Source organism: Biomphalaria glabrata, chromosome 8 (assembly GCF_947242115.1).
Source record: "Biomphalaria glabrata chromosome 8, xgBioGlab47.1, whole genome shotgun sequence".
NCBI lineage: Eukaryota > Metazoa > Mollusca > Gastropoda > Planorbidae > Biomphalaria > Biomphalaria glabrata.
The window spans coordinates 5,385,355-5,398,799 of record NC_074718.1 but is presented as its reverse complement, the minus strand read 5'-3'; the positions used below and the strand labels follow the sequence as shown (position 1 = coordinate 5,398,799).

General features: G+C 31.8%; 2 protein-coding genes across 4 annotated transcripts in view; one reads left to right on the top strand and one right to left on the bottom strand.

The window, feature by feature from the left end:
• Positions 1–3,432, bottom strand: part of LOC106057296 (minichromosome maintenance domain-containing protein 2-like) — a 16,866-nt gene extending 13,434 nt beyond the window's left edge. Inside the window, exons 1-3 of one of the 2 annotated variants that reach the window (XM_056037458.1) lie at positions 3,380–3,432; positions 793–2,370; positions 9–69 (exon numbers count right to left, since the gene is read on the bottom strand). In XM_056037458.1, the coding sequence (XP_055893433.1) occupies positions 9–69; positions 793–915 (184 nt within the window). In that variant the 5' untranslated portion in view covers positions 916–2,370; positions 3,380–3,432. Of the gene's footprint in view, positions 1–8; positions 70–792; positions 3,326–3,379 lie in introns of those variants that run through there. The other variant, XM_056037459.1, reaches the window with a different exon arrangement.
• LOC106057317 (OCIA domain-containing protein 1-like) lies at positions 3,236–13,445 on the top strand. Of its 2 annotated transcripts, none has more exons than XM_056037461.1 (8): positions 3,236–3,254; positions 7,215–7,278; positions 8,148–8,201; positions 8,497–8,544; positions 8,997–9,141; positions 11,173–11,282; positions 12,139–12,372; positions 13,230–13,445. In XM_056037461.1, exons 3-8 carry the CDS (start codon positions 8,171–8,173, stop codon positions 13,268–13,270), a joined length of 609 nt encoding a protein of 202 aa, XP_055893436.1. In that variant the 5' UTR covers positions 3,236–3,254; positions 7,215–7,278; positions 8,148–8,170; the 3' UTR covers positions 13,271–13,445. The 2 variants fall into 2 exon arrangements, with proteins under 2 accessions (XP_055893436.1, XP_013069926.2); XM_013214472.2 differs by lacking the exon at positions 3,236–3,254 and adding an exon at positions 3,478–3,694.

Below are 13,445 nucleotides of genomic sequence, written 5' to 3'. Positions count from 1 at the left end.
TCTCTTACCATCATATTCAAATAAATATCCAAGATCAATATCTATGTGGAAACTGTAAACAAGTTGATCCTAAAAATATAATTTCACTGATGTTACATGAAAACAAACAAATGTGATAATGTAGGAAACAAGAAATATTATTGAAAAAAAAAATCATTTTCTTTGACTTCATTTTAGCATTTTATTACATAATGTTTTTGTATGTGTGATGGTTTAGTGTTGCTTTTTTTTCTGTTTGTATGATTGGTTTAATTGTGACTAATAATTTTTTGGAAAAAAATCTACATTCTTGAATACACTTGTAAAGAGCTTCAAAGTAATTCAAGTCACAAGGATAAGAAAAGGATTCTAAAACTTCTTTAATTTGCAGCTATATTTGCACAATTCCCTCAACCTGTCATCCTGATTTGTACCACAACAAAGTCTTAGAGTTCTGCATTAACTAATAACTAGATCTAGACTTAAATTTCATTAGATTCAAATTTTTATTCTAGATCTAGATCAGATGTATTGGATGGCTGCCTGGTCGTGCGGTTTGCACGCTGGACTGTTGTTCGGACTTATCGATGGTCCCGGGTTCAAACCCTGCCCGCTCCCATCCCCCGTCCTGCGGGAGGTTTGGACTAGGAAGTAATTATCTTCAACTCTGAAGGAACATCCGAATTAAGTAAAACATTTTACAAACAAACAAACAAACATCTAGATGTGTGTATCAGAGGTACAATCTATGAAGACAGCAGGTAATGACAATTAGACTAGATATCTATAAACAATAATACTTTTCAAAAATACTTTTAATAGATTTTCTTTTATTTGTTTTCTAATGTTTTCAAATTCACTCCTTTTGTCCAAAAACAAGAGCACAGATGACAATATATCCTTTCTGTTTTGTATGGTGCCCATATTGAATTCCATTCTATGACTATACACTGGACTCTATATAATAGATCTATATATTTATTACGATGACAGCATGGGCTATGCCATGCTATGGTGCCTAGATCTATAAAATATTCTACATCTAGACTCTATATAGATCAGGGGTTCTCAACCTGTGGGTCGCGACCCCCTTGAGGGTCAAATGACGATTTGCCAGGGGTCGATGTGTCCATGGGAAATATGGATTTTTTTGTCTACTTTAACGTGTAAAACTTGACATTTTACAAAGTTTTTTTTATTGGAAGTTACAATTTTGTTATTGTAATTCAAGGATCGACATCTGAATCAGTATGATTTAAAACATTTTCATTTTCACAGTATAAATATTTATAACAGTTAAAATTAATAAATGTATTGAATTCATAACGCAAAGTTAAGTCCTTTGGAATCATACCTATTATTTCTGTGGTGATGTTCTGACGTAATTTGAAAAGCTATTTCATTTATAACCAATAATTAGTCATTGTTTAATAGACCATTCAATAAAAAATATATATTTTATTATGAGACAAACCATGAAAATGGATCTCATTCAAAAGAACGTAAACAAAATAAAATATAATTTCAATTTCTTTAAGGTTTGGTTTTACTTCAAAAGTTTAAGCAGGAACTAAAAAAAACCAGTGCGTCATTTGTAGCAAGGTTCTATAAGCCGAACATATAAAGCTCATTTAACTGTAACATTATTTAGATAGCAAACATCTGAACTTTGTCGACAAGGATTTTAAAGTTGATTGTCTCTTAAAAACTTTTGAAATGTATAACAAAAAATTGGTTAATTTTTGGAAAAGTATAAAATCACTTTGAAAAATATTAGTGCTATCTGCACAGATGGTGCTCCAAGTTTGCTAGTGTGATGGTCTGGATTTCAACGTTTGGTAAAGAATGAGTCACCAAAAGTCACCAGAACTCACTGTGTGGCTCATTGACAAAAACAAGTAATGAAGACACTGCCACAAAAATTACAAGACGAAATGAAAAATGTCACTGCAAGGATCAAATGCAACATGCCTCAATTTTTCTGGAAAATAAATCTGATCCTTCCAAATGAAACTTCAGATTGGCAAACAAGTTTACATATGCCAATATTACCTCCTCTCTATGAGGAAAATGACATTGAACCTGAAAAACGAATGAAATTATAATTTTTGTGAAAGAACATTTCCTGGTGCTAATCTACCTGACATCACATTTGCACTTGCCAGAAGTCCTTTTAAAGTCAAAATTGAAGATGTTCCGTAGACAAATGATTTCTTTTCAAATCAGTTACTTATCTTATCTGGATCAAGTGTTTGTAGTCATATGCCGATTAGTCTGAGTTGCGCCATTTCTTTCATTTTCAATAATTTTTTTTTTGAGAAACTTGTTTTCCAGCATATAGTACATGACAAACGCTATCATCTTGTGAAGACTGTACCGAGGATTCCTGATCTGGTGAAACAGAAACAATCTCAGAATGTCCCAACACTATTGTGACAATACAATACTGAATACATTCTACAACTGCCCAGTCAAGCTTTTCAAATTGTCACATAAATGGGAAAGTGAATATAGTGAATAAAAAATAGAAAAGATAAAATTTCAATTATTTTTATTTAAATAATAAGTAAGTAGAAATGTATGTATGTTACAAGAATATAGATCTAATTAAATTTAATTTCGATTACTTGGGTTTGTGAACGAAAATAATTTTACGATTTGGGGTGTGTGTGTGTCGCACAATACTACATAGGGGATTTTAAAAATGGGTCGCCAAGCTTAAATGGTTGGTTGAGATCTGCTGATATAGATCTAGATCTAGACTCTAGATCTGGTACTAGGACAACTATGAAAACACAAGTGATCAGAACCAGAATCTACTGCTAGACTCTATGTAACTAAAACTAGATATTTATCATATTTATGTTCCAAGTTCATAAACACTGGAAAAAAAATGTTTGCAAAATCATCATTATAATAGAAATAGAAAAGAATGATATTGATAGGTCTAGTTCTAGAATATATCTCAGAGTATTTGAATAGTAATATAAAGTGGTATATCTAGAAATTTTCTATATTGAGTCTATATCTAGAATAAGAACTGAATAGAGTGAGTCTAGACTAGATTTACAGCTTAGCTACTCTAGTAAGCTAGTAAACCATGAACTATGAGTAAGCAAGAGCTTTTGACTCGTCTGCTAGAGTCTGAGAAGGGGAGATAATAATCAGCCTAGATCTAGTCTAGTAGTAGTGCTAAACGTTGATGATGTTCAATATACGAATTTTAAAAGTTCTAGATAATCTCATATCTATCTCTTCTTTAATTTAATAAAGAGGTCAGTGAGGATGTTTGTTTATAAATTATTAGCAGATCTTCTCTTTTGAAACAACGTCTGTAATTTATTCTAGATCTAGAGATGAGATCTAGTCTAGACTCTAGTTAATAGTTAACTCTACTAACTCTAGTACTATTACTACTAGGTCTAGCCTCTAGTAGTCTAGTTAGAATAGAGATACTACAATGAGACTTCTAAGAGTTGATGTTCTTGATTCTAAAAAGTTGGATCAAGTCAAATTTACATGTACACTTAGATCTATAAACATAGTAGTCTACACTTTTTGTCATTGGTCTGGAAGACTGAGTTTCTCATATATCAGAGTTAGTCAAGACTCTATGGCCTCAGATCTAAACAATACACCTTCTTTCACAGACAGACCTCTCGCTATGCAAAATACAAATGCAACAGCTGAAAGGCCGAGGACGAATCCATTGGCGGTATAAACAAGTTCTTTTTTTTTTTTCATTTTTATCATTATGATTTTTTTGTCATCATTGTCAATTTGAAAATAAAACAGCAAATTTTTATTTTAGAGAATTAAACTAGACCTCTATATAAGTAGTATAACTTAGTATAAGTATTAGACAATTTCCCCAAGCAAGCCAAGGCTAAAGCATTTGAGTTAGGATAATTTACAAATAGAAAAACAAAGACTTAAATGAAATACCCAGAGAGTTCCTGAGAAAGACACAAAGATAGTAGTTTAGAGTTTAGTAGGGACACTTCTTGTTCCATAATCATAACACAGGAACAAATTCATTTTAAAAAAGTGCTCCTTCTTCCCAAGTGCTTTTAGAGAAAGAATGGAATGGGTTGCTTTTATTTGCCTGGAAAACCAACAACTTGGCAGAGTTTAATTCATTGATTAACATGCATGACACATGAAATGGGTAGGACGTAATTATCTTCTTTTTTGAAGTAAAGTCTGTAATATATAAGATAAGAAGGATTATAAATCATTATATTAATAAAGATTATTATTTCTATATTAATATCGTATGAATATTATTTAGATCTTGGATTTTATAAAGTTTATTTTATTTTTGATGTTCAGATTGCCAAACCAGCCTCATCTTATCTTATATAATACAGACATTACTTCAAAAAAGAAGATGATTACGTCCTACGCATCATGCATTCAGTCATGCATATTAACCAATGACTTAAACTCCGCCAAGTCACTGTTTTTCCTGGCTAGCTCAGGCAACCCATTCCATGCTCTAATAGCACTAGGGAAGAAGGAGTATTTGTACAAATTTGTCCTAGCATATGGGATGAGGAATGTGCCTTTATCTTTGTGTCTTTCAGAGTATTTTATTAAATTTTGTATTTGAAGATTATGGTTCAGTGTTTTATGTATAATTGCTACTTTACTTTTGAGTCTTCTGTCCTGAAAGCTTTCTAAATTTAGTGATTTTACTAAAGGTGTTACTCTGGTTAAATGTGAATATTCGTTTGTTATGAATCTCACTGCTCTATTTTGTGTCTGTTCCAGTTTCTCAATGTTTTCTTGAGTTGAGGGGTCCCAAACGGATGATGCATATTCTATTATTGGCCAAACCAAGGTTAAATAACATTTTAGTTTTATGTTCTTATTTGATTTATAGAAATTTCTTTTAATAAACCCTAATGCTTTGTTTGATTTTTTTATAGTTTCATCAATATGTGGATTCCATGACAGTTTTTCATTTATTATAGCACCTAGGTATTTTGCATTTTTAGTCTGTGTTACTGGTTTGCCATGAATAAGATAAGTGGAATTAATTTGTTTTAGTTTTTTTGTTACTCTTAACAACTGACATTTTTCTGGGTGGAAAGACATGCTCCAATTTGATTCCCATTTCTGTAATTCATCTAATTCTCTTTGTAAAATATCTGTGTCTTGTGTTGTTTTTATTGTTCTATATATTATGCAATCGTCTGCAAATAATCTGACTTTTGTTCCTGAACTAATGCAATTTGGTAAATCATTTATGTAAATTAAAAATAGTAGTGGACCCAAGACTGTTCCTTGAGGTACAACTGAGTTTACTGTTATCGGTGTTGATTTAGAGCCATTTATTTTACAGTTTGTTCTCTCCCTATCAGAAAATCTTTAATCCACTGATGCAGTGGACCATTAATGCCAAAATATTTTAATTTTTTAAGCAAACTATGGTGGTGAACTTTTTCAAAAGCCTTAGAAAAATCTAGTGAGATAGCATGTATTTGTTCACTATTATCTAAACCTTTTGAAAAATCATCAATTAGTCCTATTGTTGTGTTTCACGTGATCTATATTTACTAAAGCCATGTTGGTTTGGGGTGAGGACATTATGTTTGTCTAAGTGGTATATGATGCTGCTACATATTATGTGTTCTAGGATTTTACATGTGATGCTAGTAAGTGATACTGGTCTGTAGTTTCCTGGGTCTGATTTTTCTCCTTTTTTTAAATAGAGGGGTGACATTAGCTTCTTTCCAGTCCCTTGGTACTCTGCCCTGGTTAAGAGATGCCTGAAAAAGTATTTTGAACACTGGTGCTAGCTCATTGCTTAGTTCTTTAAGTAATCTAGCTGGAATACCATCATGTCCAGATGCTTTATTAGGTTTGATGTTGGCTAATAGTTTTTGGATTCGCTTTTCTTGTACTTCTATATCTCCTATGTTGTCTACTTGGTTCAAATTAAGTAATATGTCTTTGTCTCCTGGGGCTGAGAATGCTGATGCAAAGAATTTGTTTAGGATGTTAGCTTTAGCTTCGTTATGTGTTAAGCTGTCTTCTCCTTTTAATGGTGTTATGCCATTTGTTTCTATTTTCTTAGACTTAATGTATGACCATAGGTTTTTGTTGTTATCTATTACATTGTTTATGTATTCACTTTCATACCAGTTGTAACAAGGCAAAGAAGTCTCAATCTTAGTTTTATCCTTTTTTTTGTTGGTCTAATATTTGACATCTAATATAATATCATCTAGACTAAGTGCTGAGGAAATGTAAAGTTTGGACCATTTTGATGTTCTCCCCATTAACTGAAACAATACCATTTTTCTTCTTTTCATTACAGAGGTTATCATTTCTTTTGGATTTGTTTGACATTCAGTTTGACATTCAGTATAAAAATTATCATTGCAGCGTGTTTCTAGATGTTATTTATTTCTCTGAAATAATATTTGTGTCTGAACTCATTGAGGGTAGGGCAAGAATAATAAGATAGATGTAATAAATAATAGACTATTCTTGATCTAGTAATCTATTACTAATATTATATTAGAGCTTTAGAGTCTTAGACGCCAGATCTATTTGAATAGTATAATTAGTATAGATGTAAATTAGTAATATTTTTTTATTCTTTTAACTGCAACAATTAAGAAGAAAAGGCTGAAACCATTGGACTAGGACAAACATTGTTTTATATTTTTGTCAATATCTAAAGATAGAATATGTACCTTTATCTGTTGTTATGATCATATCATGAATTGTCATGGACATTCGATCAGATACGGCTGAATAAACAATATTTTGAAATTTTAGTAGCATGTGACTTGAAGAAAACAAATGAATTAAAAATTTTATTGTATTGTTAAAAACTTTATTGCCATGAGATACATGGCAATAGAATTTTTGTCATGATGCGCTAAATTCTATATGATTGAATAATGAATCTCTTTACTATGAAGCCCGTACACGGTACAAGACACTGGCCCCAAAACACCCCAATAGAAAGAAAACTATATGGAGAGCTCCCTGATTTGGAAACCACTGCGCAGTTCATCTCATATATTGGACTAGTCATCTGAGCACTCCAACATAAAAATGAGAACGAGGAAGAAAAGAAGAAGCTTTTAGTATACAATGAACTAAATTAACATTTGGAGTTGTGGAATGTATATGATATATCTAGGGCTTTGTGTCGAATGTTTGTTTTTTTTGTTTTTTTTTAAACTATAAATTTTTTTCTAAATTTTTGTCTAAAGACTATCACAGAAGAAGAGAGAAGAGTTTTGAAGGAATGTGAACGAGACAGCTTTTTTCTTAGAGGTAATTTTACTTGCTTGTAGTATCATATTGTATAAGTGGTGCAAGCTTAGAGAAGTAGTTAAACTTTTTTTTTCTTTCTTTCTTTTTTTATTCTTAAAAAAATATGTATGTTTACTCCCTAGCCTTTTAAAAAAGCCACCTTTTTTTAAGCCCCTTATCTTTTGAACACCATTGCTAAACTTATTTTTAATCAAAGGAAATTTGCTGACTATCGTCTTTTTAGACAAGGTGATTTTGAGAGACTGGCTATTACTTGAGATTAACTGTCTATATACATATCTATCTAACTGGCTCTTGACAACTTGATATCAAATAGTGTGATACTTTATTAACTATGTGATAACAATTAAATAGTGTGATACATTATTAACTATGTGATAACAATTACATGTTGTATAAGCAATAGCCAGAAACACTGACTGTACAATTGCTTCATTATACATAACTGTACTGAACTCAAGTGCCTTCTATTCTACTGGACTCTATATAGGGTCCCCAAAAGCCTTCTTGAAAATGACAGAAACACTGCATGCATGTCTCCAGTTCTTTCTAGACAATCACCATATCACTGGTGATTTGCATACACACCTGTTCTCACATAGCCGTTCCTCACCATGCTTGTCTGCTTGCAGTATGGTGCCCTGTGCCAGCCTGTCAACAGACACTTTTACCCCCCTACCTGTGTCGCCAGTTTATTTGCAACAGCATTGTGAGGAGTAAAAAAAAAAAATTAAATAATATTACTAAAAATATTAAATAATATTACTATAAATTAATTTGAACCAAAAGACTTTATTTATTTGTAATCAAATTTATGAGATTGTTTTTGGTTTACATTTTGTGACTGAAATGTTCCAATTCTTCTTCAGCTGCTCCCTTATCTTTTGGAGCCATGGCTGGTGCTTACTACATGGTGAAAACTGGTAAGGCAAAAATTACAAATAAATGGCTTCAGTGTTTTTTAAATTTATTTTTTAATAGAAGTATAGACAATATTTATGTTTTGTCAAAAAGAGGTCAGCACTTGAATATAGTGTATTTGACTAGATAAAAGTAGGACACCAAAAACTTCCTAAGCTTGTAAGAAAACAATTCTCATTAGATTATATTGTGTATATTTTCATTCCTTCAGTCATCAACCTAGTTAGTAATAATTTGTGTGGCAAGAGATTGATTAATATAATGTATCCTCAGTTTCATTATTTTTGTATGTTCCAGGAAAATGGACTCCTCATCCAAAATTTGGAGCCATACCTAAAATGATCAGTAGGTTTGGTTTTTACTGTTAGACATTACTTTTGATCATAATTCAATCCAATTGGTGGTAAATGATGTGAATTAAATTACTAATTAGTAAGAGTAAACTTATTATTTGGATTTAAATATATATATTGTATTGGTCCTGGGTTGAACCTTGTAAGTCTGGTCTAACAGAAAACTTGATCCAAGTAATATAAATTATAGTTTGATTTTTTAAGTAAATGTCCAAGATTAAGATGAGTTTTATTCTTATTAGTAAATATTTCACATATAAACCACAATATTTTCATGAAAAGAAATTATTTCATTTTTGAATCTGGAATTACTAAATGTCGATTTCTATTACTTTAATCACAGTGTATGTATTTAGTATAGATCTACATTTGTAAATATGAATCTTTAAATTTCACAAATGTGACAATTAATTAGTTTGATTTCTGACTTTTAATTTATGGCAGTCACTGGTGGCTTTGGTTATTTTACTGGCAAGTTGAGTTATTTGCCCACATGTCAAAAGAAAATCCTTGAGCAAATTCCTAACTCTAATTTGGCTGCAGCAATAAGAAAATCAAGAGGATTATCTTCCCCTGATGGTGAAACTTTGTAAGAGCAGTTCTTTACTAATCATTTACTGATCTTATTATTACAAATATTTTGTTTTACGTGTTTTTGGATGTTCCTTCAGAGTTGAAGATAATCTGCTTCCTAGTCCAAACCTCCTGCAGGACAGCTGGGAATGGCAGCAGGCAGGTTATGAACTCTGGACCATTGAGACGACTGAACAATAGCCTAGCGTGCATACCGCATGACTGGCAGCCATGATCTTTCTCAACCTTTAATGTATAATGCTCTAAGAAAAGGGTCTGACATGATTTTTCGTTTCGTTATAAAGGTCTTCAGGCATACTCTACTTCATGGATTAAACTCATGAAAAAATATTCAGAGCACCAAAACTAAGTTACTACTTCTTGTTCTTCTTCTAGCCAGCTTTTTTGCTGCTGAGCTGTCGGCTCTTTTGCAGACTGTGCCAAGGAAAAATAGTGTGCTGTTTTCTTCAGTTGTTCAGCACTGCCATACAGGGTGTTGGTTATGTTGGGCTGGAGTGGTAGTAGGGTCTGTCTAAGGTGGATTAGGAAGGGGCATTCAAAGAGGATATGGTTTACAGTTTCATAAGGGTGGGCACAGTGTCTACGAAGGGGGAGTTGTGTGGGATTTATTTTATTGAGATGGTAATTAAACAGATGTGTGTGTCCAGTCCTTAGTTGGAAGATTGTAGATTGCTCTTTGCGGTGGTGGAGGAAGTTAATACTGTCCAGTTTGTTAGGCATGTTCACTTTTTTGTACATGTCTCTGCCTGTGTTTCCTGTTGCCCATTGGTTGAGCCACTCCTCTTTGTGGTTGTTGATTAACACTAAGTTACTAAGATTATTATAACTCTTATTTTCTTCAGCATGTCTTACTTGCATGCCCAGTGCTCTTGAACCAAACTCTTTTGTGGACTTTTGAAAATAGGTGTATCTGCTTGAAGGTTTCCATGCTGCTTTTAGCAATCAGCTAAAACAACAAAAACTTAGATCTTTCTGAACCTTTCATTTAGAATCGTGAGGTTGACAAGGGTTTCAGTTTAGACATGATGGATAAAAATACCAAGTTGAAATAATAAATGAAAATCTATCATAAAATATCCATGATGAAATAGTTATAAAAAATGCAGCTTGATGCTAGAGGGTTTTTATGGCAAGATCTACAAATATAATGTCCAGTAGTGTCAAGCTAAAGCAATACTAGAATAGGTGTCCTCACTTTTAATATCCTTTAAGTCATAAAAGGAGTAGTAAGAGAGATGTCAAGAAAATATTCCCACTTAGCAAGATTAACAAAATTAGTACAGAAGAAACGTAAAATAGCAATATCGTGTAAAACATTTAACCATAACTTACTAATGAAAACATGTAACCTAATTAAATAATCAGATATAAACAAGGACAAAACTATTTCTTGTTCCATTTGCTTGGAAAAATGTCATATAAGACACTTTTGTTTTTCCAGTACAATATGAGCATCGATTGGAGTGCATGAATTACTTAAGGAAATCTTTTTTTTTTAATTGCATTTTAAATGACTAATTAACTTTATGATGAGTATAGGTTAATAGTATATGTACACTGAACTGATAACGTAGGCTGCAAATCCAGGTGTTAAGATTTTTTAATTAGGATTATTAAGTGCAATTCCTTGATCTCCCTGGATACCAGTGAAAATCTGCCTCATGTGTTTAACTCTTTGACTGCAGTCTAATAGTCACTTTGGCTGCATAAGATTACCAAATATGCTTATTTTTCTTTGGTAAAGGAATTCACCAAAACTGTATTAAAATGAAAGACCTTAATTCCCATTGGCATAATCTTTCATGCAGTAAAACGTTGGTGATTAATATCTGAGTAAACTTAGATAACACTATTGGTGGTTGAGGAACGACCTTGCCTCCATCTTGTCCCATTTTTATTTTGGTTTTACAAGGGCTCTCTTTAGTTTTATTGTTTTTTTTTCAAAATAACTTGAGAACCTGTATCTATTGTTTGTATAAAATTAAAATTAAATCAATGACATTTTCCATTCACTCTAAATTTCTAGCAATCCAGCTTTAGACGACAGTTTAAGCAGGGGAAGTTCAAATCAAATTGAGGAGTACAGACCAGCTGAAGGGATTGATGATAGATTTAGGCCGAGTATGGACAGAGAAGGTAAACAATAGTTCTTATTGTTAATTCTTTCTTAACTTTACATGTTATAGACTTTTAAGTCAAGGTGGTTTTATCGTAAAGGTCGGCAGTATTGGTATAGAATATAGATGATCTTTTGAATTTTGTATCCATAAGCTTATTAAATGCGTTTTTAGTTGGCTTGTGCTTTTAAAAATCACACCTAGGTCTTTGCAACCTGCTAGTGTTATAATAAAACAAATATCTTTCGGCCTGTCTATAATAGGTAGGTTGCAACTAAGTTTGCGTAGTCATGTGAAACACTGCCCTCATCTTTTATCTTCATTTTTATCACTATCTATCATTAAGTCATTAAATAACAAAACATTTTATGTCTTTCATCCTGTTAGTGCAATAATAAAGCACATGCTATGTTCAATCTTTTAGTGCTATTTTAAAGCACATTATGTTTATTCTTTTAGTGTTATAATAAAGCATATGTTATGTTCAATCTTTTAGTGCTATAATAAAGCATATGTAATATTCATCCTATTAGTGCTATAATAAACACATGTTATGTTCATCCTATTAGTGCTATAATAAACACATGTTATGTTCATCCTGTTAGTGTAATAATAAAGCATGTTATGTTCAATCTTTTAGTGCTATAATAAAGCATATGTAATGTTCATCCAGTTAGTGCTATAACAAAGCATGTTTTGTTCAATCTTTTAGTGCTATAATAAAGCATATGTTATGTTCATCCAGTTAGTGCTATAACAAAGCACATGTTGTATCTTTCCAGCCTGCTAGTACTATTGTAAAGGATATGTTAGATTTTAACCTCAAGCAGTTTTATTTTGGTACTTATTTATCATGCAATTAAATTTATTTTTAGTCAAGGAGCCCTCGGTGAACCAAGAGAAAAACACTGTCACTTATGATGATTTGAGGCGCAAAAACAGACAGGAATATGAAGAGAGCTTGTCAAAGCGAAACAAAAGTGCGCCCCCAGCTAGTGCCCCTTACAAAGATAGTCCATTTATACCAGAAAGACACTTACCAGAGTCGAGAGATCTCCCCAAAACAGAATTTGACGGCTCAGTAGAACCTTCTCAAGCTCCCCCTAAACGTAAGTTAAATATTACTCGCTATGACTTCATTATTGATGACCCAATAATATTTTTTTTCTTAAAATTCTTTTTATTAAAAAAAAATTAAGCTCCATTTTTTTTCAATAAATTAAATCCCCACAAAAAATAACCTGCAGCAGAAACTGTGCCTAACATCCAAAATGATCCCACTTCAGACAGATTCTTATACCTCAATAAACTCGGTATAACCAACATCCTTTATGGCAGCATGAAGCTGTTCAGATTAATAGCAGACTGCAAAAGAAACTAAAGTTCAGTTTCATAAAGCTAGCTAGAAAAAAAGTCCATGTTGCAGGTCAATACTTCTATCATCTTTCTATAGACAGTTGATGTTCATTTTCCTAATTTTCCTTATATCGTTTTTATTTCCTAGCTGGGTCCATTAGCAGAAAAAATAGTTTTTACAACTTTTGTTCCTTTGCTGTTTGTAAACTAAGCCTGTTGGTAGTCCCATACATAAAGTTGTAGGCTATTACAAAACGTATGTGATGTGGCTACTTAAATGATTTTCATTTTTTTATTGTAGAGGTAATTTTATTGTATTATTAACTTCATTTCATGCAGTGTCATGGAAACCAACTCATTAACTTACACTTTTGAAATAAGATAATAGTATGCCAAGAATTTAAGTTTGCTATCTGAAATTGTTTATGTTCATTAGAATAGCTTTTGAAATTTTTAAAAACTCAAATGTTATCTCCCTGGTTTTCTTAGCATCTCATAACTTTTGTTTTGTTGTTTTTTTTTAATTCGTCTCTGACATTTTTTATCTTAGTTCTTATGATAATCCATTTCTTAGATATATGTCATTTTTTTTTTTTTGGTTTCTGTATAGGAAAAAGAACAACTATTTGGGGTGACGTGATAGAGGAATGAAAACCTGATGCTGATACAAAACATGTGATAACATATAATACAGGAGTAGTTTTGTTTGAATATAATTATATATGTATATTAAACCATAGAATATACTAAATGACATGAAATATGTATTGTTGTTTTTATTATTTTGTCAACCAAAGTATAATTATATATTTTTTTAAAAATAATT

Bases quoted from the DNA above. Each gene is read 5' to 3' on its own strand.
- LOC106057317 (XM_013214472.2), top strand. From the start codon at position 3,593: ATGGCCTCAGATCTAAACAATACACCTTCTTTCACAGACAGACCTCTC. The intron at 7,279-8,147 runs GTAATTTTACTT...ATTCTTCTTCAG, and splicing joins AGACAGCTTTTTTCTTAGAG to CTGCTCCCTTATCTTTTGGA. The intron at 9,142-11,172 runs GTAAGAGCAGTT...CTAAATTTCTAG, and splicing joins TCCCCTGATGGTGAAACTTT to CAATCCAGCTTTAGACGACA.